Source organism: Chinchilla lanigera, unplaced genomic scaffold (genome assembly GCF_000276665.1).
Source record: "Chinchilla lanigera isolate Chin_1 unplaced genomic scaffold, ChiLan1.0 scaffold00053, whole genome shotgun sequence".
NCBI lineage: Eukaryota > Metazoa > Chordata > Mammalia > Rodentia > Chinchillidae > Chinchilla > Chinchilla lanigera.
The window spans coordinates 2,142,062-2,168,420 of record NW_004955454.1 but is presented as its reverse complement, the minus strand read 5'-3'; the positions used below and the strand labels follow the sequence as shown (position 1 = coordinate 2,168,420).

At 49.2% G+C, this 26,359-nt stretch overlaps 1 protein-coding gene across 1 annotated transcript in view; it reads left to right on the top strand.

Annotated features, from left to right (window-relative positions):
• Positions 1 to 22,816, top strand: part of Zc3h3 (zinc finger CCCH-type containing 3) — a 94,039-nt gene extending 71,223 nt beyond the window's left edge. The window contains exons 9-12 of the mRNA XM_005395772.2: positions 1,609 to 1,740; positions 19,702 to 19,886; positions 20,467 to 20,783; positions 22,365 to 22,816. Coding sequence (XP_005395829.1) covers positions 1,609 to 1,740; positions 19,702 to 19,886; positions 20,467 to 20,783; positions 22,365 to 22,396 — 666 coding nt within the window. The 3' untranslated portion in view covers positions 22,397 to 22,816. The remainder of the gene's footprint in view (positions 1 to 1,608; positions 1,741 to 19,701; positions 19,887 to 20,466; positions 20,784 to 22,364) is intronic.
• Positions 22,817 to 26,359: the final 3,543 nt, after the last annotated feature.

Below are 26,359 nucleotides of genomic sequence, written 5' to 3'. Positions count from 1 at the left end.
GCCAGCTCCAAAGCCGGCACACACTCCAAGCTGTCTGATATGTGGGCCCGCACCAGCGCCCTGAATTAATGTTATTGTTATTTGTGTGGACGTGGTGGGGTGCAAACAAGGTTAATTGAAATGAGAACGCAGTTTCCTCTTGGTAACGGCCCCGCTCTGACAGCCAGGAGGAGCTCCGTTTGGTGTAAGAGTTGGCTTTATTATCCCTTTTTATTAGAGCTAATTTGGGCTCTATATCAAAAACCACATTAAGGGAATTGTCTACAGCCGCACTACCGCCAGCCCCAAATGGGGCCCCCAGCCCCTCTCCCCTCTGCGGCTGCAGTTAAAAGACAATTAAAAATAAACTCTTGCTCAGTAAATCACCCTTTGTTTCTTTGATTTCTCCCTCCTTCCCTCTCAGCTTCAGGGCTCCTGTGTGGCTTCTCCTCCCTCCTTAGCCTCGACAGGGTCCTCCTTCTCCCTTCCCCACTTCACTCCACAAAAGTGACTCTTTACAGCCTCTGGGTTCCAGGACCCTGGAGAGCTCATCATCCCTGCTGTTGGCCCTTGATGCAGAGCAGCCCCCAGCTGGCCAGGAACCACAGTGTGGCCTTCTGGAACCGAAGTGGGTAGGGTCTGACACAGGTCATAGGAGGAGGGACCCCAGGGGAAGCCTCCTGTGGGCTGCGTGTTGACTCATGCTGAGTCAGGAGAGTGACACTGCCCCACTCCCCAGGCACCTCAGGAAGGAGAGGAGACAGGCCCACAGGAGAGGCAGGCGGACAAGTTACCTGGAAAATGTGGAGACCAACCCCCCCACAAACACACATGCCCTGGCCCTGCTTGTTTTCTTTTGTGGCGGCCCTAGCTGAGTGCCTACCTCTTGGGCCTCAGTTTTGCCCAGCTGAACAAGGGCAGGTTGTATCGCTTCTGTGTTCCAGAGGTGATAATAAGTGGTGACCACAGCCTCAGTCACCTGGCTCTGTGCTGGAAGTGAAGGGGGGCATTGAGCTGCTGGGTTGTGTGCCTGCCCATTCCTGGCTGTTAATAATAGCGCGGGTGGATCACACACTACCCTAGGCCCTAGGTCTCCCCAGGCCGTTCCTGCTGACCCTGTGGTCAGTGCCAGACCCAGCCTGCTCCAAGGCATGTGTCAGGTGACCACAGACCTCTTGGCTGGATGTCCAGCCCCAACGCTATATCACACATGCTGGTCTCAGAGGCGGTGTGTTGCTGAGGGCTCCCAGCAGCTGTCTTGCCTCAGTTCCTAGCTCAGATGCCAGGCAGGCTCAGAGAAGGTGAGGGACCCAGGCCCTGCCCACCTAGGTCCAAGCCCCTGCCATAGTCTGCTCTGCTCAGCTATAGTGTCCTTATCTGGACGGAGTGAGGGCAGATGTGCTGGTCACCTGACTGCAGCAGCCCCCTGCCCCTCAGCTCCTGCTGGGGAGCACAGTGCACTCATTTCTTGAGAGGGCCATGGTAAGGGACTCCAAGCAGGGTCTTCGTGGCTGACATCCAGCCATGGGGCCCTGGCTGGGGCCTTTGAGTACCAGTGTGCCTACTTGTGGACCAGTGTGAACGCTGGGGTAGGTTCCACCCTCCTCACTTTTATCCTCCCTCCCACAGATGCCTGTATGCTCCTACTTCTTGAAGGGAATTTGCAACAACAGCAACTGCCCCTACAGCCATGTGTATGTGTCCCGCAAGGCCGAGGTCTGCAGTGACTTCCTCAAAGGCTACTGCCCCCTGGGTGCCAAGGTGAGGGGCTGTGGGTGAATGTGCAGGTGCACATGGGTAGCTCAAGTAACCTGCAGCCTGGTCTTCTTCAACACGCCCCAGCATCTTCTGTGGTGGTCATGTGGTTCTTCCAGAGCCTTGAGGTGGTCACTGTCATTACACCCACCTCATGGTTGATACAAAGGTCTAGTGACTTGCCCAGGGTCACACAGTACCAGCGCAGAGTGGAGTTTGAACCAAGGGAAAGTGAGTCTGACAAGACTTACGTCCCCCAGGGAAGCAAGGGTGCAGGGTGAGGGGAGAGCTATGGTGGCTGGGCCGGCAACATTCCCAGGAGACTGCTGTGGGGCACATGGGACATCAGAGATCATGGGAGTCACTGGGCTGTGGATGGGTGTGGAGCCAGTGGCTTCCCTGGGGTGGCAGGTGGTAAGCATATGGCCCACTCCCACTTACCTGGGACAGAGGAGCCAGACTGAGGCCAGGGGTGTCCTGTGGGCTAGAGCCCACCAGAGGCACCCAGGGCCAGTAGGGTGTTAGGGGCCCAAAGAGGAGGGCTGCCCCTCTGCTCAAAGTGCAGCCAACTTGCCTTCTTGTCCCATGTGCCATCTCACCTGTTGGCCAGGCACTGCTGTGCAGGCACAGCCATTCTCTCATGACTGTCTTAATCTGGGCCGGGCCTTTCTGGAACCCTGTTTCCACAATCCCCCACACCTCTGCTTCTGCCCTGCGGCTGGTAGCTAGGGTGAGGGTGGACCTGAGCCTGGGCTTGGGTTGCCCCAAGAGGGCTCTGTAGTCCTGGCATCCTGAGAGGGAGCTATGATGCATATCTTGGGGCCCCATGGCCAGGTTCACTGCTGCCCCTTCATCTGCAAAGCCTTGGGAAGGTGGACCCTGCCTCAGGCCTGCAGATCAGAGGGGAAATCCCCAGTGAAGTTGAGGTCACTTGGCACACCACCCCGGCTGTCACTGGCTTCACACTGTAGGGAGCACCCAGCAGCAGTGCTATACCCTCTGGACACAGCCCTCTACAGTTGGTCCAGCTTTTACCCCGTCTCCTCTCTCACTCCACTCATCTGCCAGTGTGGCTGTGGCGCCCCCTTCCGGGGGAAACACTAAGGCAGAGGGCGCTGGGAGCTAGCCCTGATTGCTGTTGCACTGCTACTGGCCGCTGGAAGTGTGGGGCCTAACAGAGCCAGCAGTCACCTTGAAGGGCACCAAGCCTGGCAGGGAAGCCCTTCCTGGACGTGTGGGCCTGGTTAAGCAGCTCCAGGCCCTGGCCCAGGTGGGGGCAGGAGCCCATGGAGGGCATAGACGATTATTGTAAAATATTCCAATTTAAATGAAAATATCAAAGCGATATTTAAGTCCTGCTTCTATTAGTGGAAGTGCTTACTGTGTCCCTTTCCACGTGTCAGTGCTGCGTCGCTGCTGCATGATGGATAGCAGCTTGTAATTATATATGGGGAAAGCGCTGAGCCGGCCAGATCCAGTGGGAGGGGAGGCAGCAGCCTGGGCCTGTGAGGGTTAATTTTATTCTCTAAATAATATAAAAAATGCTGAGTTGTCACCTTGTGCCTGAAGTAGAAGTCCTCAAATGGGCCCCAGAGAGTTTATAATATTCCACTGAATCAAGTGAAATTGTTAACCTTGCTTCATAAAGCCATGGCTTGTTAAAGAGGCACATTCCCTTTTCTTTCGTTGTTGTTGGTTTTTGGTTTGTTTTTTTTTTTTTAAGAGAGGGTCTTACCATGTAGTTCAGGCTGCCCCTGAACTCAGTGTTGCCCAGGCTGGCCTCAAACTTGAGGCAATCCTCCTGCCTCAGCCTCTCGATTGCTGGGATTATAGACATGTGCCACCATGCCTGGCTCCCTTTTCTTTTGAATAATTTAGGCTGGGAGTAAATCTATGTACCTTTCCATTCTGGGGGCCAGGAAGCTTTCCAGGGCTTGTGGCTCAGAGGTGAGCTTCTACCAAATGGTCAGCCCCACCCTGGCTAGCTATCCTGAGCCCCCTGGCCTTCAGGTCAGATTGGTGACTACAGGACACCCTGGGGGCACGTTTGTGCTGCCAGGTACAGTGCCAAGTGGCCAGTGTGGTGCCATGTGTTTTCCTTCAACTACTGACAGTTAACTACCAGCTCACCTCCATCACTTGATGGTTGTGACACCAGCTACACCTCTCGGAGACTCCTTCCCAATTACATGTCTTTTGTGGGAGGTTCTCAGAGACTCTGGAAAATTCTGCCTATGCCCACTAGTCTTGACAGCACTCTATATTTCTGGTTTGCCAGCTTCTTCCACTTCTGCAGCCTGGCATCTCATGTGCAGAGGGCTCACACCCACCCCTCTCCTCCATCACTGTGTGTCCCGGTGCATTCGGGCCTGTTTTATCATTACTGTCACTGTTTATCTTAGCACTCATATTGCCTGGATTTGGCCAGCAGCAGGCCCTTCAAGCTGTTCCCGTCCCTTGTGTACGCCCCCAACTTGTGTGGAGTGCTTTCCTGCTTTCTGGCCCCATAGAAAGCTCCAGCTCTGGAAATAGCAACATGTCCAAAGAGCTCCGGGTCCTTCTGGACACATTTAAAACTGTGTGCTCAGTAGCTAGGCATGGTGGTCTACACCTGTAATCCCAACATTTGGCAGGCCGAGGCAAGAGAGTTTACACAAGTTCGAGGCTACATAGTGAGTTTAAGGCCAACTTGGACTACATAGAGAGGCCCTGTCTCAAAAAATAAACAAATAAAAAAAAAAAAACTGCTCAGCCAGGCGTGGTGCCACAAGCCTGTAATCTCCACACTTGGGAGGCTGAGGCAAGGATGTTCGAGGCCAGCCTCGGCTACATAGTGAGTTCAGAACCATTCTGAACTGCATAGCGAGACCCTGTCGTAGACAAAAACAACAGCAACAACAATTAAAAAAAAAAAGCTTGTGTGCTCAGTGTAGCAGTGGCTGTGCTGCCTGTAGCCAGGGTACAGAGCTGGGGGTCTGTGGGCAAGCATGTGTTGGGTTATACCCGTGTGCATGTGTTTTGGTGCTCAAGCCCCGTCCTGAGGTGGCCTGGGCTGAGTGTTAGGTTTCGGCTCCTGGCAGTCGCTGAGTCACAGGGCCTCCTGGCCCTTGCCCACTTGGCCGGTCACAGACACTCCCCAGGCCCTCTGCACAGCTGCTTCCTGGTTTCCCCACCCATCACCAAGCATTATCTTCGCCAGTGGTATCCATCGTTGGGCTGAACTTACTTTTTGTGGGACATAGTCCTTCTATTTTCCCCTGGGTTGGTGCAGCACTAGTGCTACCCGTGGTCACAGAGCCCCCACAGCTTTGGCCACGGGCTTCACTAGCCTGATGAGACACTGTGCATCCTGCTGATCCTGCTACTTGGGTGAGGCGGGCCGCCTCTCAGCCTGTTTCCTTCTGTATAGTTTTGCATTTTGGGTTTTTGTTTGTTGGTTTTGTTTCTTTCTTCTTTTTTTTTTTTTGTCTTTTTCAGACAGGGTCTCGTTATGCAGTTCAGGCCGGCCTTGAGCTTACTTTGTAGCCCAGGAACTGGCAACTATTCTCCTGCCTTAGCCTCCCAAGTGCTGGAATTACAGGCGTGCGCCACCATGCCCAGCTAAATGAATGAAATAGCCATTTGACATTAGTCAAAATTTTTTTTGAGGGCCGTACTGGAAATTGAACTCAGGACCTTGTGCTTATCAGGCAGACACTATGCCGCTGAGCTATATCTCTGGCCCTGTTTTTTTGTTTTTGTTTTTTTGAGACAGGATCTCACTATGTAATCCAGGATGGCCCTGAACTCACTATGTAGCCCAGGGTGGCCTCAAGCTTGTGGCAATCCTCCTGCCTCAGCTATTTGAGTGCAGATATTACAGGCATGTGCCACCATGTCTGGCTTTTATTTGTTTTTTGAGACAGGATCTCACTGTAGTTTAGCCTGGCCTAGAACTCACTAGGTAGCCCAGGCTGATCTTGAACTCACAGCAATCCTCCAGCCTCAGCCTTCTGGGTGCAGGGAATATAGGATTAATGAAACATAATTAATCTGTACAAAGTTGGGCTAATGTCTCTGCCTGCCTCAGGGGACTGTGAGATCAGGGTAGGGGTGGTAACTCACAAGCTCTTGGGCTGCTGGTTGGGGTCAGCTGTTTTGCACTTGTGTGTCATGGGAGACCTTACCTAGTGTCTCTTCATGTAGAGAGCCTTTCTCCTACGTCACTCTGACCTGTCTATTTTCTTCCTCTGATTGCAGTGGCCCCAAAAGGAAGTGATAAACAGCTTTATTGAGTTATAATTTGTATAACATATACAGTAATTCATCCACTTCAGTGTACAGTTCAGTGGTTTCATGCATACTACTTTTGAGACAGCGTTGGGACTTGAACCTGGGGCCTCATGCATGGTAGCCAGTGCTATAACACAGAGCTACACCCCAACCCCTACATTGTTGGTTTTTTAGAAATTGTAATATAGTACATTTAAAGTCTACCATTTTAACCATTTTTAGTGTAATTCTCTTTACTTTGTGATACTAGGAATTGCAGTCAGGGCTTTCACACTGAGCTACACCCCCAGCCCTTTTATTTTGAGATTGGGTCTCATCAGGTTGCTCAATTGCTCAGGCTGGACTCAAATTTATACTCTTCCTGCCTTGGCTTCCAGGAATGTTGGAATTATAGGTGTGCATCTCCATACCCAGCTCATTTTAACCATTTTAAGTGGATAATTCAGTGGCTTTAATTACATTCACAATATTTACAACCATTGCCATGATCAAATATTTCCATAACTTTTTTATTACCCCAGACAGAAACATTTTAAATCCTTTAAGCAGTAACTCTTCTTTCCTCTCTATCTCAAACCTTTAGCAGCCTATTGTAGGCATTTCTTATAAATGGGATCATGCAATATTTGTTCTTTTGTGTCTGGCCTCTTTCACTTAGCATCATGTTTTTAAAGTTCATATATATTGTAGCATGTGTCAGAACTTCATTCCTTTTCATGACTGAATGATATTGAATTACATGTATGCACACATTCTGTCCATTTGGTTATCTCTTTATGGATTGTAGGTTTTTCATACCTTTTGACTACTATGAATAATGTAATGAACATTGACATACAGATATCTGCTTTTACTTCCTTAGGGTAGGAACCTAGGAGTGGAATTGCTGGATCAGATGGTAATCATGTATTTAGCTTTTTGAGGCACTGCCTGGCTGTGTTCCATGCTGCGGGGCCATTTGACATCCCCACCAGTTCTTAATGATTTTCTTAGCTCTAACCATTTTTTTGTGTGAATACTTTAGGGTTTTTAAATATATAAGAGCATGTCATCTACAAATAGGGACAATTTTACTTCCTCCCATTTCAATTTGGATGCCTTTTCTTTTTCCTGCCTTAGTGTCCTGGTCAGAACTTGCAGTACCATGTTGTATAGAAGTGGCAAAAGTGCCTTGTTCTCATCTTAGGAAAAGCTTGCGTTTTTCATCATTGAATATGGTGTAAACTTTGGCTTTTCATATATGCTGTTTATCACGTTAAGGATGTTACCTTCTGTCCCCAGTTATTGGGCGTTTGTCACAAAATGGTGTTTTGTTTTGTTTTGACAGAGTCTCACTGTGTAGTTCAGGCTGGCTGTGAACTCACTATGTAGCCCAGACTGGCCTTGAACTCGCAGCTGTCCTCCTGCCTCACCCTTCTGAGTGCTGGGATTATAGGCGTGTGTCACCACCGCATCCAGCAGTGTTGAATTTTGTCAAGCCTTTTTCTATATCAATTAAGATGATATTGTCTCCCCCCCCCACTTCTTTTGAGGTGGTCAGTTAATGATACTGACCACATTGAAGCATAATTAATCACAACCACATTGATATTTGTGTGTTAAACAATCCTTACATTCCAAGAATAAATCTCACTCAGTCATGGTATATAATCCTTTTAATATGCTGTGAAATTTGGTTTTCAAATTTGTTGAGATTTTTGTATTAATATTCATAAAAGATGTTAACCTCTATTTCCCTTTTCTTGTATTGACTTTTTGTGGTTTTGGTATCAATGAAATGCTGACTTCATAAAATGAGTTAGGAAATACTCCCTCCTCTTTAGCTTTTAGTTTTTGGAAGAGCTTGAGAAGAATTGGTACTGATTCTTCTTTACGTGATTTAGAATTCACCAGTGAAGCCTCTGGTCTTGGATTGTTCTTTCTTGGGAAGCTTTTGTTTACTGACTCCATCTCCAGGTCTTTTCAGCGTAGTTATTTGGGTCAGTTTTGGTAGATTGTGTATTTCTAGAAATTGCCCCATTTCATCTGAGTTGTCAAATTTAGGTATATGGAGTAGTTTGAAGTATTTCCTAGTTATTCTTTTGATGTCTGCAGGATCTATGGTGATCCTCCTTTCATATTGGTGTTAGAAATTTGTGACTTTTCTTTCTTTTCTCTTCTGCTAGAGTTTTATCAATTTTATTTCTCTTTCCAAAGAACCAGCTCTTTGTTTCATTAATTTTTTTTGTTTGTTTCATTAATTTTTCTCTTATGGATTTCATTGCTTTCTGCTTTTATTATTTATTTCAGATTACTTTGGCTTCATTTTGCTCATGGATTTTTGAGTGGAAGCTTAGGTTTCGATTTGAAATTTTTCCTTTTTTTCTAATATACTTACTTAGCTATATCCCACAAATCTTGAGGTGTTGTTATTCAGTTCTGATTTTTTATTTCCTTTCAAACTTTCTTTCTGACCTGTGGATTAAGATTATTTATAAGTGTGTTGTTTAGTATCCAAATGTTTGAAGATTTTTTGTGTTATCATATCTCTATTGTCCTTGATCTCTGATTTGATCCCATCATGGTGAAGATTATACTCTGTAGGATCTTAATCTTAATTGCTTTATGTGTGTTTTGTTTTGTTTTGTTTACGACAGGGTTTCACTATGCATTTCAGGCTGGCCTTGAACTCACTATGTGGCCCAGGCTGGCCTTGAACTCATATGTAGTGGGGGTCCTTCTGCCTCTGCCTCCTGAGAGCTAGGATTACAGGCATGTACCACTACACCCAGCTAATTGCTTTAAATTTCTTGATGTGTGCTTTATGGTGCAGGATATGGTCCATGTGTGTTTGGAAAGAATGTATTCTTGGTATCTTGGTGTATAATCCATGGTGTTTGGAAAGAATGTATTAGCTGTGGGAAGGGGGGATCCAGGAGCCTCAATACCCAGCTTCCATTCTTAACTGGCATTTTCCCATCAGAACTCAAGGGTTATTGCTTGCCTTGAGTTAGAACTGGTTTACATTTACACTTACAAATTTATTCATTTTTTTAATGTATTTAAAGTTTTCATACTCAGTTCTTTAAGAGATGACCACAAGTTTTCTAGTGTTTTCAACTATTATGTGAGAACATTAGGCCTCAGCAATGTTTTGTTGTGTGAGGAAATACTGTACAAGGAAATGCAGTACACCAAAATTAATGTGTTTTCTTCTGCAGTTGGTTGTTCTGTAAACTTCTATTAGATTGTGCTAGTTAAAGATGTTTTTGAGTTCTAGATCCTTTCTAATTTTCTTTTTTTTCTGATTTTTGTTTTGTTTTTGTTTGTTTGTTTGTTTTTTTCCGGTACCGGGAATCGAACTCATGACGTTGCACTTGCCAGGCAGGCACTGTGCTGCTGAGCTAAATCCCCAGCCCCCTCCTTTCTAATTTTCTGACTGAGTCCCTGGCTGTAATCATGGAACTTTTCATTTCCCCTTCGTGTTGGTCACGTTTTACTTTCCTATACTTCATATCTCTGTTGTTTGGTGCCCATATATTTAGAATTACTGTGTCCTCTGTCCCTGCCAAATTTGTTTGCTCTGAAATCTTCTTTTTTTTTTTTTTCCGGTACGGGGAATCGAACTCACGACGTTGCGCTTGCCAGGCAGGCATTGTACCACTGAGCTAAATCCTCAGCCCCTGAAATCTTCTTTATTAGGTATTGATAAAGCCACTTCTGCTTTCTTTGAGTAAGTTTATGTGAGATATTTTTTTCTATCTTTTATTTGAAGTGATTTTTTTGTAGACAGTGGATAGTTGGCTCATGTTTTTAAATTCTTTCTGCCAGTCTCTGTCCTCTAATTGGTTTATTTACACCATTTACATTTAACAGTTATTTAGTGCTTAAGTCTGCCATTTGACTTTGTTTCTGCTTTCTAGGTTTTTTTTTTTTTTTGGTACTGGGAATCGAACTGAGAACCTTGCACTTGCCAGGCAGGCACTTATGCCACTGAGCTATATCCCCAGCCCTCTTTCTAGTTTTTGTTTCTTTGTTTTCCTGCCTTTCTGTGGGTTACTTGAAAGTATTTAAAAATTACATTGTGTTATATATTATATGTAAGTATATGTTATTTATGTTATATAATATATAACTAATTAATGTTCAACATATTTATGCATTATGTAACATAGCTTTCTTAGTGGTTGCCCTAGGATCACATTGTGTATTCAAAACTTAGCAAAATCCACTGCAGTGGCAATTTATCAATTAAACTATAGAAAGCTTACCTTCCTTTATATACTTTTACCCTTCTTTTACAGTAATCATAAATGTTTTCTCTATATACACTTAAAACCACATTAGAGGAGGGCCAGGGATATGGCCCAGCAGCACAGCACCTGCCTGGCAAGTTCAAGGTCCTAAGTTTGATTCCTGGTTCCAAAAAAAAAAAAGAAAACCACATTAGACGTTCTTATAATTTTTGCTTCAACCGTTAAACATAATTTAGAAAAATTCAAGATGAAAAAGAAACTGCAATATGTCTATCCATATTTTTGCTTATCCTATTCTTTATTCCTTCCTACTATTTAAGGGTTGGTTGATTTGTTTGTTTACATTGTCTCCTTTCTGTTTAGAGGATCTCCTTTAATTACTTTTATTTTTTTTCTTTTGAGACAGGTCTTGCCATGTTGCTTAGGCTGGTTTTGAAGTCCTGGGTTTAAGAATCGTCCTCCCTCAGTCTCTGTGTAGCTGAGACTACAGTGCTGCTACTGCACCTCGCCCTATACTTTTTAGTGTAGGTCTGTGGGTGACAAACCCTTGTAGTTTTCACTGATCTGAGAATATCTTGATCCCCTTCATTCCTGAAGAATATTTCTGTGAATGTAAGATTCTGGACTGACAGTTCAGCTTGAAAAATGGCATGCTGTTTCCTTCCATTCTCACCCAGTGTCTGATAAGAAATTCACTGTCATTTGAAATTTCCCCCTTAGATAAAATGTCGTATCTCTCTAGCTGCTTTCAGGATTGTCTTTAGCTATCACAAATTTGACTTTAATGTATTCTGAGGGGATTTCTTTGGTCTATCCTCATTGGGGTTCATTCAGTTTTTTGTTTTGCTTTTTTAAAAATGCTAAATTGGGGGAGTTTCATTATTTCTTTGAGTTAGTTTTCTTTTCTTTCTATATCTCTGGTTGCCTGAATGATAGTTCTTTGTTGTAATCCTGCAGGTCCCTGAGACTGTTTATTTTCTAAGTCTGATTATATATCTTTTGCTCAGATTATTGAATTTTTTGTCCATTTCTCTGTCCTTTTTATTCTGCTGCTCAACCCATATGCTGAGATTTTTATTTCAGTTATTACATTCTTCACTTCTAAAATTTCCATTTTTTTTTTTTTTATTGTGTCTTTTTGTTCTTTGTTGTCACTGCCCTCTTTGCTCTTTTTTTTTTTTTTTCTTCTGGGATGGAACCCAGGGTTTTGTGCATGCCAGGCAACAACTACCACATAGCTGCACTCCATCCCTTGCTTTGAGCCGGTCTATATTTGCTTACTGGCATGCATCTATAATCCATGTCCAGTGACTCTCACACCTGTTTGGTGGGTGTTGGCATGTGTCACTTATCTCTTCATTCTGTTCGAGATCTTCCTTGTTCTTTGTATCATGAATCATTTTTCTGTTGAAACATGGACATTGTAGCTGTCATTGTGAGAGGGGCAGGAGGTGCTGCCTTGTTGTTGCCAAGTGGGAGTAGAAACCGTTGGTACCACTTGGCCTCGCGAGCTCTATAGAGGGGTCTCTGCCATTCCTGGGTGGGGTCCTTTGTACTTACTTCCCACTTCACTTCTGCTGGCGTCTCCTGCTGAGGATGAGGACAGATCTAGTCCACTAATGTGTGGCAGTGGATGTCCCAGCTTTTCTCCACCCAGCAAAGGTTGAGGGAGGCTTCCCTACTTCCTGGCCAGGATAAAGCTGGGCCTTCCACTCAGCTAGTCAGGTTTTTGCAGGTGTTTGCTGGAGCAGGTTGTCCAGGCCAAAGTTGCCTGTCTTGCAGAGCTGTCCCTTCTTTGAACTAGGCATTTCTGGGTGGCCTGCTGTTTGGCTCCAGGCCTGGGATGTGTGAGGTAAAGGTGGAAACCCAGGGACCCACGGTGATGTTACCCCGTTGGCCTGCTTGCTATCCTACACCATTCAGAGTCCACCCAGGGCTTAGCAGAGGAACAGAACACTGTGCGCCTGCTCCTTCCTGGCCGTGGAGGTCCTTTCTGTTTCTTTTTATGGTAATCCTGGTTCCTTTTTCCCAAGATAGTGGCCCATTCCATCTAGGCTGCAGGGCATAGATGTGTCAGAGTGTGTGGCACGCTGCAGCACCTGAAGCTCTTGCACCTCACCATGTTCCGTCTGCTCTGCCTAGGACAGCCTTGCTGGGAGTCATGCTGGCCTCTTGAAAACCAGCCCCCCCCCTTTTTTTTTTCTTTTTCTGTACTGGGGATTAAACCCAGTACCTTCACCCTGAGCTCCAGCCCCAGTCCTTTTTATTTTGAGATAGGGTCTCACTGAGTTGCCTAGGGTGAGTTTAAACCTGGAATCCTCTTGCCTCAGCCTCCCAGAGAGCTGGAATTACAGGTGTGCACTAGCACACCCTGCTGGAGAATTGATAACATTCTTCTCACAGATCCCTCATTTCTTTCGTTGATCTCTTTTATTTCTCTGCCAGTTCCTCATGTTGGGTCCTGCAGCTCCTCTCCTACTTCCTGCCTTGAGCTCCTGGCACTGACTTGGCTCCTGTTTTGCTTTCCTGTTGGTGAGCCTCAGGCTTTCCTTCCTTCACTGCATGTGGTCTCCCACCCTGATGACTGTCCTCAGGACCCTCTGCACACTTGCCATGGAACCGGATTTGCATCCCTGGCTGGCTGTCCTGTTCACATCTGGTCCTCTCCCCAGTGCCTGCCCTTCTGATGCTCCAGCCCCCTGATTCTGCCTGTCTTTTCCGTGGTAGGGGTCCTGGTACCAGTCCTCTGCCTCTGCTAGCCTTTTGACCTTGCTTCTCTGTGACCTCCTATAGCAGAGGGGCTCACTTCTCACAAGCCCTTGTTCTCTGTCCTTGTCCTGTCACAGCCACACACACCTTGCCTTCCAGCCACCCACCAACCCAGCCCCTAGCCATTCACTCACCCACTGAATAAGCATCCCCCTCCTGGGTTCTTCCTTCTGCAGCCTCAGTCCCATTTTCCTCCCTCCTCTCCCAGGGGCTGCCCCAGCCATGTCCTCATATGGGTAATTCCAGAAGGTGTGCTCCTCAGACTCACCTGTTTAGCACATCTTACAGTCTCAAAACCAAAGTCCCTAGTGGAGCCCTGGGTCGTCCCCTGGCTTCTGTTGCTCCCTTCCAGGTTCTGGCCCAGCTCAGCCCCCACCTTTGAGCTCAGATCCTGCCCCTGTAGGGCTCTGACCCTCTGAGCAGCTTTAGGGTACAGATCCCTTCCTAGCTTTGTCGAGTTGCTCCCAAACTTCTGTGCCAGCCTCAGAAGCTGCCTCTGTCAGTGTGTGCTGTGCCAGGCTTAGCAGAAATCTTATATTCATTTGTTATATTTAATAAACTTTAGAAAAATTTTTTTGTTAAATTTTTTATAAATGGCCAGATATGGTGGTGCACGCCTTTAATCCAGCACTTGGGAGGCTGAGGCAGGAGGATTGTTGTGAGTGCAAGGCCAGCCTGGGCTGCATAAATGATTCAAGGCCAGCCTGAACTGCATAGTGAGACCCTGTCTCAAAAAGACGAAAAAAAATAATTTCATAGCAAAATAGTAATAATTAACAGTAGTTAATACACTATCATTATCTTCAACGTAGTTACTCAGAGACCAAAAAAAGATTCTTACAAAGAAGAAACAAACAGATCTTAGCAGAATTTCAGTGAATTAAGAGAATCTGGTAGTATAAATGAAATGAATTAGCATATATATTGAAGTATTTTTGATACAGCAGAATAGGTAACTTAGGGAATTACTTGAATTTAATAAACTTTTTACTTTGGAATCATTTTGTATTTACCAAAAACATACAGAGATTCCACAAGGAGTCCCATCTCTCTCTTGTTAACATGCTCCATAACCACAGCTAATCCACCAATGTCAAGGCTGAGAGACTGTCGTGGGCGCATCCTCTGCCAACTTCCCTCTATGCTGCATGCAGATTTCCTTCAGTTTTCCGCCAGCATCCATTTCCTGCACTGTATTTATTTACCAAATTTAGGATGAGTGGTGGAGTGGATAAAAGAGGCCTTGACCAGGGCAAAGGCAGCAGGATGGCTGGAGGTGCAGTCCAGTGGCATAAGTGGGGCACCCAGAACCTCCTCCAAGGTGGGAAGGAGGCCGCTGAATCCAGTGGGAACAGGGACCAGCTAGGGGTCATCTGGTGGAGATGGTGCTGGACGTGGCCCAGGGACTGGCTCCAGGACAGACTGACGCATAAGCATGGGTGGTCTCTGTCAGGCACTGGGTGACGTGGGGAGGGGCAGCGGCTCTCGTCTGCACTAGCTGTGGGGGCTGCTGTGGCGAGGCCAGCGGAGACAGTCCATTCTTGGCCAAAGAGGAGCACACTGTGCGAGTCCACATGGCTCCTGCCCTCCACACCAGCTGCAGGGGCACAGCCACCTGCCAGCGTGGCCACTGCCATGCCCGGTGCTGCCCTGGAGTGGGCAGCAGCAAGAAAGGACCATGGGGAGTGTCTTGTGTGCATAGTGGCCCTTGCCCTGTCACATGTTCTCTGTCGGGCAAGCTGGCGTCTGGGGTAGAATGCAGGCTGCTGCCACAAGATTCATTCGCTGTTGTCTTTGTGCCAGTGAAAAAGGCAGGTGACTACCGTGTTATTTGCACATAGCTTTCGCTTTGCTTGGGTACTGTGCCATGGGGAGCGGTGCTCAGAGCACGCATGGGTCGAGTCCACAAGGCGGGGGGGCTTTCGGGCAGCGCAAGTGCCCTTGGGACATTCAGCCTTCTTCCTTTCTGACTGTTCGATAGATTCAGTTATCTCCTACCGTTACTTTGCATTTCTCTAACTTAAAATGCACTGGCATCTCTTCCTGTGTATGAGCTCTGTACCTTTCTGTCAGGTGCTATCCAGTGAGGGTGGGCATTTCCCCATGGGGTCCACTTTTCGTCACTGACTCAGGGGAAATTTGTAAATACAAGATATGAACATAAGCATAAGAAAATAAATATAAAATACCCTGGATGTTAATCTCCTGCCAGTCGCATAAGTAGTGCATATCTTCTCCCAGTTTATAGTTTGTCTTTTTCCTTCTTTGTTTTAAAGAGCAAAATTACTTGGTATTAATGGTTGTAGCCTTATCAGTCTTTTCTAGACAGTTTGTGCCCTTAGTGTCTTGTGTAAGAAATCCTACTCTATCCTAAATCCTGTTAAATTGCCCTATCTCTTTCGGCCCGGACTCTTTAATCAAGCTGGAACTGGTATGGTGTGAGGCGTGAGGTAGGACCCAGCTGCGCAGGCCTCGGCACCGCATCCAGGCAGCCCGTCTTCTCAGTGCCTGTGCAGCACCGGCCTTGTGAGTCAGGTTCTTCTGCATGTGCCGGTCTGCTCCCAGCTCTGTTCTGCTCAATTTATTCCTAATCATAACTTCTATTATTATAAATAGCATACTGGATTTTTAAATTTTATTTTCTCACTGTTCATTGGCATATAGAAAAACAATTTTTATGTTGATTTTGTTTCCAACAACCTTGCTAAACCATTATTAGCATTTATAATAATTTGTAGATTCTCTTGGATTTTTCTAAATGATCATGTCATTTGCAAATAATGACATTTTTTCCTCTTTTTGAGTGTAACACGTTTTCTTTTTCTTGTCTAGTCCACTGGCTGGGACCAAGTACCTGCAGATTTGGGGAGGGGAGGCTTCCAGCCTTCCTCCCAACCAGTGGAGCTTTCAGGAAGGCTCATTAAATCAGTTTAACAAAGTTTCCTTCCATCACAAATTTGCTAAGTGTTTCTTCTTTCATCTTGGAATTAGGGTTTAATTTTATTTGCTATTTTTATATATATTAAGATGCTTGCCCTTTTAGGCTGTTAGTGTACTAATTTCTGTTTATTGATTTTCTTTTTTATTTATTTTTTTCACTTTTTGTTTGTTTCTTGTTGATTGATGTTCTGGTGTTAAAACAGCCTCGCGCTGCAGCTGATCTTGTGGCTGAGGGTCTTTCTACCTGGCCAGACTGTTCGTAGCTTTGATAGGACGTTTGCACTGTGCTTGTGAATGGCAATGGCCCGCATGCCCTTTTCTCAGGAAGCCCTGGACAGGCTTTGATTTCAGGGCTATTCTGGCCACATAAACAAATGGTTGTTCCCTGTTTTCCCATCCCATGGACCAGTTCATGAGAGATTGGAATTCTGTGTCTCATGAATATTTGGTAGAACAACAGTATAACTCTGGGTTGGAGCTTTCTTTACTTAACTATTAATTGAAATTCCTTTATAGTTACAAGAATATTTCCGGTTTTTTTCTTGTCAGTTTTTCTGGAATTTGTAATTTTCGTCTGTTTTCAAATTTCCTGTTAAAGTTGGTTCCTTGTATCTCACTGGTGTCTTTACCATCCTCAGCATCAGCTCTACACTCATCACCCGTAGTACTGCTTATGTACTCCATCTCTCAACTTCCTAATTAGTCTTTCAGAGAACCACCTTTGACTCTGTGGGTTTTAATTTCCACTCTGCTTTTTCTCTTTCCCTCACATTCTGTGGGTTCATTTTGCAGTTTCCCTCTTACTTTGTAAGATGGGTTTTCCTTCTAGAAAAACTATTTAAGGCTGTGTAGTTCTAAGGCCTGAGGTTGTTCCATCCGTGAATTATGATGTGTGGTTTATTGTTACCACTGGGTTCTAAATATTATCTAACTTTGCTTATTCTTAGTTTGATGAATTATGTAATAAGATTTTTTTTTTTCATTTCCAGATTTTGGGAAGGTTGTGGGAAGGGGAGTTAGCTGGACCTGCCTTTCCACCAGTAAAGGTGGCTGAGGTGAAGGATCAGGGCTCAGGAATTGGAGGTTTGCTTCATGTCTGTGGGTTTCCTAGAGATTTCCTTTCATTGTTTTGCTTTTTCTTCATAGCTCTTTTTTTTTTTCTCTCCTTTCCGTTTTCTTTTTTCTTCTTCTTGAGAGAGGGTCTTGCTGTGTAGTTTAGCCGGCCTTAAACTCAGCATGGAGCCCAGGCTGTCTTTGAGTTCACAGCAATCCTCCTGACTCAGCCTCCCAAGTGCTGGATTTACAGGCATGTACCACCATGCCCGACTCTTCATAGTTCTTATTTGAGAAACTTATATACATTTTATCTTAGAAGTTTGGTTGTTTTGAGAGGAAGATTAGTTCAGATCAGCACTGTCCAGTGGAAATATCTATGAACTGCATGTATAATTTCAGATTTTTTAGTAGCCACTTTTAAAAAGTAAAAAAAAAGGCTGGAGTTATAACAAAGCACTTCCCTCTGAGTTCTGTCCCTAGCAGCACACACGCGCACACACACATACACACACCAGATAAAATATATTTTATTTAATTCAGTGTATCACAAATACCTGTAATCCCAGCTACTTGGGAGGATGAGACAGGAGGATTCAAAGTTTGAGACCAGCCTGGGTAACTTAGTAAGATGGGATGTAGCAGCACTGGCTCAATTCCCAGTACCACCTCCCCCCAAAAAAAAGCAACAAAAAAAATGTGGATCAAGAAAAAAAAATACTTTACATTCTTTTTTTTCCTCCACTAAGTCTAAACTCCAGCTGGGCGTGGTGGTGCATGCCTGTAATCCCAGCACACACCTGTAATCCCAGCATTCAGGAAGCTGAGACCAGGAGGACCACTGCGAGTTCGAGGCCAGCTTGGGTTACAAAGTGAGCCCAGGGCCAGCCTGAACTGCATAGCAAGACCCTGTCTCAAAAAGACAAAATACAGGGACTGGGGATTTGGCTCAGCGGCACAGCACCTGCCTGGCAAGCGCAGGGTCGTGAGTTTGATTCCCGGTACCAAAAAAAAAAAAAAAAAGACAAAATACATACATGCATACATATATACACTCCAGCATGTTTTCGAGGTGCATCACATCTGAGCTCACATTGGCTATGAGCTGCTCATTGCCACCACGTAGGATGGCACAGGTCTAGTCTGTCTCTGGCCATCTCTCAGCCAAGTACTTTGTGTCCACTTTGCTCCAGCAACCTGTGGGCCATAGCTGTTGGTAGCTTTTGCCGTCCACCTGCTTATACCCCACCACCATCTCACTATGGAGCCCTGGCTCAAGCACATCCTGGTAATGGGTCTTTTTTAGTCTGGCAAAAGTGGCTGCACCTGGCATATGCCTGTAATCCCAGTACTCAAGGAGGCTGAGGCGGGAGGATTGCTGAGAGTTTTGAGGCCAGCCTGGGCTACATAAGCAAGTTCAGGGCCACCCTACGCTACATAGTGAGACCCTATCTCAAACAAACAAAACAGAACAAAACACAACATTGGATGCACCATCTTCCGTCCCCTCTGCCTGCAAGACCACCCTGTGTTTCAGGCCTCCACATCATTGGCCAGGCCTAGCACTGAGGCGCTCATACTCAGTGCGAGGGGAGTATGAAGTAACCCTTCCCTGAGCCTGTCCTCTGTGGAGGGTACACATTACAGGACAGTGACTAGGGAGAGTGGGGTGCTGGCCATGAGCAGGTATCTTCCCTGGCCAGGCGCTCAGTTCTGTCCGCCAGAAGCAGGGCCAGGACCCTACGTGCAGGACCAGTTCTGGTAGGGAGGTCACAGACCTACGGGAAAGTGGCTTTTAAGACTGTAATTTGTATCTTTAGCTGGTGTGCCAGTCCGATGAATATGGCACCACGGTGGGTTCCAAAGGTTTCTGTCTGGGTTCAAGGTGGGCCTGCATGTCAGCTTGAGTTAGGCTGCCCAGGTCAGCTGAACTCTGGCTTTCTTGCCCACCTGAGCCAGCTGTAGAGGGTAGGGGACTCCTCCTTGGAAATGGGCTTGGGCTCCTAGCAGTCTGCAGAGTGGAGCCCAGGAGGATGGGCAGGCCATGAAGGCAGGTTCTGATCACCCATCTCTGTCCTGGGGCCTTCTCTGGCTGGGCCCAGCTACTGGGCGCTGAGCAGAGGCTTCTCACTTTCCTGTGGCTGGCAGGCAGAGCGGAGACCAAGCCATTGCCTGGAGCACCTGCCTGCCTGCTTGCCCTACCTCCCTGTGGGTATAATTAGCCCCGTGACAGGTGCTGTGGATAGAGTGCCTGGCCCAGCCCTGACCCAGTGCTGCCTGCCCTCAGCCGACCTGCTGCACCCCCTTGCCTGGCCCCCAGGCCTGAACCCTGTCCCACGAGGTCTCCTGAGGCCTCAGGCCCCACCCACCATCCTCTGGGCTCTTGCCACACTTGTCACAATGGATTGGCCCTGTCAGGAGGGGTGGCAGGTGGGCAGATCCCTAGGCAGTGGCCTGGCCTCAGTCTCTGGGAATCCCCAGGCTGGCTCTGGCCCTCCCTTCAGTCTACATCCAGGGGCCCAGATGGATCTGCTGTTGCCTGGTGGCCTCAGCCTTCCAAGAGGAAGCTTCTGACTTGAGCCCCTGTGGGCAGCCTGCAGGGCCAGCAGGCTTGGTCAGGAGTTGGACCTAGCCCACCACATCCCCGCCTAGCCTCAGCATCCCCTGGCTCACCTAGCCATACTCTTTTTTCCCCCAGTGCAAGAAGAAGCACACGCTGCTGTGCCCTGACTTTGCCCGCAGGGGTACCTGCCCCCGAGGTACCCAGTGCCAGCTGCTTCATCGCAACCAGAAGCAACACAGCCGGCGAGTGGCCCTGCCTTCCACCCCAGGGCCCAGCGATGCAATACCCAGGAGCCGGGCCTCCACTGGCCATGGGCCCAGGTGATGGAGCAGTGGGTAATGCATGGGTGACATTTGGGACCCTCTGGAATGAGCCCATACCCCAGCTCTTTGGGATTCAGATCTAAAAGGAAATCTCAGTCTAAGGCAGAACAGGTGGCCTCCAGAGATGCCTGTACCCTGTGTCTCTGAATCTGGGTGGAGCCAGGGGCATCCCCAGCCTATAGAGGGAGTGAGGGTTTCAGAGACCCATTACCCAGGAAAGTGGAGAAAGCCAGGTCCCCAGGAAGGGTTTTAGGGACCTCTATGTCATGCCCACCTCCTATGGAGTATAGGAACCAGAAGGTGGGGAGGCTGAGGTAATGGAGCATAGCATGCACCCTAGAGCCTCCTTGGCCAGGTATTCTGATGCCTCAGGCCACAGGCTGTGTAACCAGCCTATCCTTAGAGGACCAGGCTTGACCTGTGCTCAAGTAGCACAGTGCTCAAGTAGCTCCCGAACCGTGCTCAAGTAGCTCCTTTAGCAGGAAGTGGGGGTGAGGGGCCTGAAGCCCTGTTGGTGGGACAGTGGCGTCATAATCCCCTGTCCACCCTCACTTTTGTTGTCCTTCCTTTCCTGCAGGAAGCCATCAGCAGCCCAGCGCCATACCAGAAAGATGTCCAGTTCCCCCACCTCCAGGACCGCACCCCCAGCCTCGCCTCCCCACTCCCCCCAGGGGTTTGTTTCAGCCTCTCCCTTGTCAACAAAGGCTGCCTCCTCCTCCACCTCTTCCTCACACTCCTTAGACCAAGAGGAGCCTTCTCACCAGGATGAGGCCACCTCATCAGGGACAGGCTCGGGCAGCCTCTGCAAGCTACCAGCCTTCATCTCCCTGCGAGCCTCACCAAGCCCAGGAGGCCAGCCCCGGGCCCCCAGGAGGCCCCTCACCAAGGACTCAGGTAAGCACAAGCCTGGCCACTTCAGACACACGTCATGGGGTCTCCAGGTGCAGGCCTGGAAAGTCAGTGGGCCCCGTGTGTGCACCTGCTGGCCAGGGTTGGGCTGGTGAGGGGTGAGCACAGTGGTGGCCACACACAGACCACCCCAGCTGAGGACTGATTTAATTAGAAAGCACCCATTTCTGTTAATTTGTTCTGGAAGATCACTGCACACTCCTGGAGAGAACAGATGTTCCCTCTCCCCAATGAGCATTTGGGGCTTGGTAAATGGCTCCACTCAGCCTTGTTTAGGAGAGAAAAGAGGATTTTATGGCTGCAAACGACCCTTTCTGTAAACATTTTACAGCTCTCCGCACGTTTGAGTGACGATAAACCCCACGCAGCTCGGCGGGCTGCAAATTTGTGACCATACGGCTATCATTTTATTGTCATATTTCACGGTCGTAACGTTAATGGAAGATGCTTGCTGCAGGCTTCTGTAACAGCCCCACTGAGCACGCTCAAGCGCCTACTTGGAGGGGCCGCCTCCTGGTTACATCCTCCTAGTCAGATGCAGAGCTTGGCCAGCTGGGCCCCTACCTCACTGGGACTTGGACAGGGGGCCAACAGCTCCGATCTGGCTGCCCCTTGGGGCTTTCCCTAACCCCAGCCACCAATCGCGTTTTTTTTAAAGATCAGGATCCCAGCAGCCAGTCCTAGGATCAGATGCAGGGCCCTGGGGTTAGGGTTAGGGTTAAGTGTGGGCCACTTGGGCAGGTCAGGGGGCGATTCCGAGACTGTACAAGGCTTGGCCCCAAGGGGCTGGAGGGGCAGATGTGGCTGGGCTGGGATGGATGGCTGAAGCAGCTACCCAGGAGAGACAGAGGCTGGAGGCTGGTAGAGTCTGCAAGCTGGGGCCTGGCTTCTGGCTGTAGCAGTACATGGAGTCATCAGCCCTGAGGAGGGACACCCAGCCCACCCTGTAGGAGAGGGGTCCTACAGGGGCAAATGGATAGTGTACCTTGCCTGTGGGCAGCCACACCAGTGCAGCTATAGTCAGCGGCCCAGGGTGGTGCAGAGCATTTATGCAGAGGGAGGAAAGGTACCGGTGCCCAACAAGTGTGCCCCTGCCAGGCAGTAGCCTGGGACATGTCTCTCCATTCTCAGGCTTTTGATTGGGGACCCTCCACCTCCCACCACCCAGTGCCTGTGCTTAGCCCCCACCTGTCACCCAGCCACCTGCTTGCACACACCCAGCTTTTTGTGTGTGTCTGGCAGCCGTTCCCAGGTGTGAGCACAGTGTGTGCGCGCATGTCTGCGTGTACCTGCCATTTATAGCTCAGGCCCACAGCGCTGTGGCTCTTACCTATGGGCCTTCCCATACTGCTGCCAGGCTTGCTTCCCCTCTTGACCGGCGGGGAGAGGCTTATCAGGCCCAGTGGCAGTCGGCACGTGGGCAGAAGCCTAGTGTTCTGAACCCCTACTGGGCAGGCCTGTGCTGGCGGGGTCTCCTTTATCCTGAGCTGTGATCCAGAACTTTGAGGGTGGGTGGTTCCTCCTCACTGGGGTCACCTGAACCTGACCTTTGCCCTTTCTATGCAGGGAAGCCACTACACATCAAACCACGTCTGTGAGGGACCCAGGGACCAGCCCGCACCTACCTCAGACTCTCACCCCCGGAGAGCACGGAGGCTCTGCCCACCATTCTGGCCCTCCAGGAGAAGCCACCCACCACCAACCCCCTGGGGCACCGCTCTGCCTGCCAGGCTCCAAGCCTTCCCTAGCCTATATGTCCATGGCCTTGCTTTCCTCCCTTGCCCAACTAGACTCCTACACCTCACTTCCCCTCTCCTGGGCTTCGCACCTAGGACTTGCCCCCACCCCTTGCCCTTGCCCCTTGAGCTATCAGGCAGGGTCATCCCATGGGCAGTCTCCCACCATGGGTGTGGCCCTCAGCCCTCCCCACCCAGGACTCCTACCTGGGAAAGAGCCCCCTGGTCAGGCTTCTCTGGCAGGCATTTTATATTCAGCAATAAAGGTTCTGTCCTACATCAGCTGACCTGTCCTGACTGTCGCCATGGGGCCCTGGACTAGGTGAGAGCTGGGTCAGCCCTCCTCAACCCCAGCTTGGCCCAGAAGGCCTGAGGCAACCTGTCTCCATGGCCAGGTCAGCAAGGCTGGGTGCGGGGAAGCCTGGGAGAGGTCTCTGGGGACACAGGTTAGGAAGGCTGGAGCCAGGGCAGGGGCAGAGGAAGTCGTGTCACCCGAAGGAAGGAGACAGTTTAACCTGGAAGCTGGCTGGGCCCTGCATCTTCTAGCAGGGAGCTGGCCCTGGAAGGTGGCCTTCGTTTCTCCCCTTCAGGGGTCACCCACAGAGGCCACAGAAGCAGACAGCCTCTGGGTGGTCTCCTTGAGCCGCCAGGCTGGTGTGGGTCAGCACCGCCTCGTGCTGGTGCTGACAAACCACCACATACCTGGGCCTCATGTTCCTGCCTGCAGCTCAGTGCTCAGGCTGCATCTCAAGTCCCTCGGCCACCAGCAGGTTCCTTTGGCCAACACAGGTCATCAGGCTGGGCCCACAGCTGGGTGGAAGGGACACTCTGCCCCCACAAGGCTGTAGCAAGACCATGCAGTCGGCTGTCCACCACAGCCCCTGCCCATTTTGCTGACGTTAAAGGGGCTCACAAAAAACAGTCTGGCCAGAGCACAGGCCTAGTGGCTGTAGTCATATCCGCAGTGATTGTCCCTATCACCAGTACGAGTTCAGCAGGCTGGTAGGCTCCAGAACTTGGACTTGGCTGGGAAAAAAGCCATAGCCTCACCCGATCAGTAAACAGCAGAGCCCCTGATGGTGGAGCCTGGGTGGCAAGTGTCTTGGTTACTTTTCTCTCGTTGCTGGGACAAAGTACTTGACCCCCAAATTAAGGAAGGAAAGGTTTATTTTGCTTACAGTTTGTGGAGGTTTCAGTCCATACTCGGCAGGTTACAAGGCAGAATGGCACATGGCAGAGGGCTACAGCTCATGGCGGCAGAACACAGCAAAAGCAACAAACACAAAAGCCAGGAATCCCCTCAAGCAGCCTCTTCCTCTCCCTTACATATGCAAACTGTCCACCCCAGGGCAGGTGCAGCTCTCACACCCATAATCAATCAAACTCTAAAAGCCTGCCCCATGGCCACATGAGGCTTTGGGGGGACACAGACACAAACCTTAACAGCAAGGCCTGGGGTGGGGGTGGTACCACACACTATAACCCCTGGATACCTGCTTAGGGGTCCCTCTGCCAGCCACAGCCTGGACCTTGAGGAAAAAGTAGATGGCCACAGGGCTGCCTCAGGGACCTGCTTGCCTCCCCTCAAGGTCCAAGGGTCCAGGGCTAAGCACCAGCAGGGGAAACCACAGGGGTGGGGGCTGTCCTGCAGCAGCAGGATTCCTGGAGCTGTAGGCTCACCTGGCCAGCCATGGCTACAGAATCAGCCTCCTAGAGACAGTGGACAGAACAAGCAAACAGCAGAAGTGAGGGCTTGGGACACTCCCCAGCTCCTGCTTCTGAGCACAGCGAAGCAAAGGACACTCAGAAATGCCATCCCCATGTCGATACCCACAGCCTCTGGTCCCACATGGCATAGCCTGTGGGGCCACCTTGGCCTCTTCTCCAGGCTTCTGAACACTACTCAGGAGGCCCTCCGTGAAGACCAAATCTCTGACAACCTGGGGGTCACTTCTCCCCTTCCTAGGAAGGAAGACCACATCTTAGATCCAGATGACCCAGTGTTCACCTGTTCCCTGCCTCCCTGCCCGGCCTCCACAGCCAGCAGGGACATAGGCTGCCACTGAAGCCAGGCTCTCTGGGAACTCTGGCTCCTGAGTGGACATATCCTTGTGCTTCACGTCCATGCCACCAGTGAACATCCCCTGCAGCCACGGCTCCTAACAAGCCTGGTGGCAGCTGGACTCACCCAGGGCTACCACAGCCCTTGAGATTGCCATGGTGGGTAGGGGCCAGTGCACAGATCCCACCCACCAGCCTAAAAGGGACAACAAGGAGACCCGTCTGTGGGACTTCTCTTTGGCCACCAACTGGCCCTTTCCATTATGGCTAAGACTTTAGCTCCTGACACAGCCACTCAGAGCCCAGCCACCAAGGGGTTTGTGTGTGTGTGTGTGTGTGTGTGTGTGTGTGTGTGTGTGTGAGAGAGAGAGAGAGAGAGAGAGAGAAACATTAGCCTGAGATCTAGGACCCACTGTCTTCCCTAATGCTACCCATTGCCCAAAGCAGCCAATGAGAAGGCTCACTCCTTCCAGGAGGCTGTGAGATCCTCTTTCTCCATTACCCTAGGCCTCTCTTTGGAGACCTGCCTGTCACAGTTCCTGTGGCTCCTCTAAGTGTGTCCATTGGTCACACTGGGTTCCTTATATCGAGGGTCCTCCCCCTGCCAGGTGCCAAGAAGGGTCACTCAGCAGAGACCCAGGTCCATGGGCAGGACCACAAGTGGGTCGAGATCCTGCAGCAGAATCACATGGCTAGAGGCAACCAAAGCTAGAGGCAACCTGGGGGTCCTCAGATCCCCTGCAGAGCAAGGCAGGGTCCTAAGGAGGGTCTCTGCCATTGAGCTCCCTCTGACAGGTCTCCAGCTGCTGATGGGACACCCAGGTTATTGCCTCCTCTAAGGGAACTGTGACCCTAGCAGGAGCTGTGACCCTGGGGGTATGGACAAATGATTGACCTCAAGGTGCGGTTCTGCATCCAGGAGAGGCTATTACTGGGGGTAGGGGGCTGCAGGCCTGGACTCACCTGGGTCTGGGAGGAGCTGAGGGGGAGTGACTTTGGGTGGTGGGAGCCCCTTCTGAATTCGGCACCATCCAGATTCCCTTCAGAGCAGTGCTCACGTATCTGTCCCCAGCACAGCATAGCCGCCAGGAGGGGCATCTTGGAGAGGTGTGTGGCTGAGTGTGCACTCTCAAATGTTGCCTGGCATACAGTAGGTGCTCCATCAGTGCTGAGGTAGGGACGAGAAAGAGGTGGGCTTGGGCCAGGGATATAGCTCAGCAGCACAGTGCCTGCCTGGCAAGTGTAAGGTCCTGAGTTCAATTCCTGGTGCTAAAGAAAAAAAGAGGTGGGCAGGCTGAGTGAGGGCTCACTCCCAGGAGGCCCTGGTCATTTTGCACAATTGTTGTTTTAAAAGCAAGTGAGGTTGGGCGTGGTGGCTCATGCCTGTAATCTCAGCACTTAGGAGGCTGAGGCAGGAGGATTGCCATGAGTTTGAGGTCAACCTGGGCTACATAAGCAATTCCAAGGCCAGGCTGCACTACATAGTGAGACCCTGTCTCAAAAAATAAATAAATAAATAAAATAAAAAACATCATAAAAGCAAGTGAGCCCCATCTGGTCTGCTTCAGCTTGGCCCTGCCCACCCCATCCCCCAGCATGCCCCAGTCTAGAAACCATGGAGCCTCTGTGGGTCAAAGTTTACACTTTGTGCAGTCACTTCCACATGAAAACCTCTAGGTGGCCAGGCATTTCCTGCTGCACCCACAAGCTGTATTCATGTGATACAACAGAATGACCTGAGCAGGTTTCAGGCTCCTTTCTCCT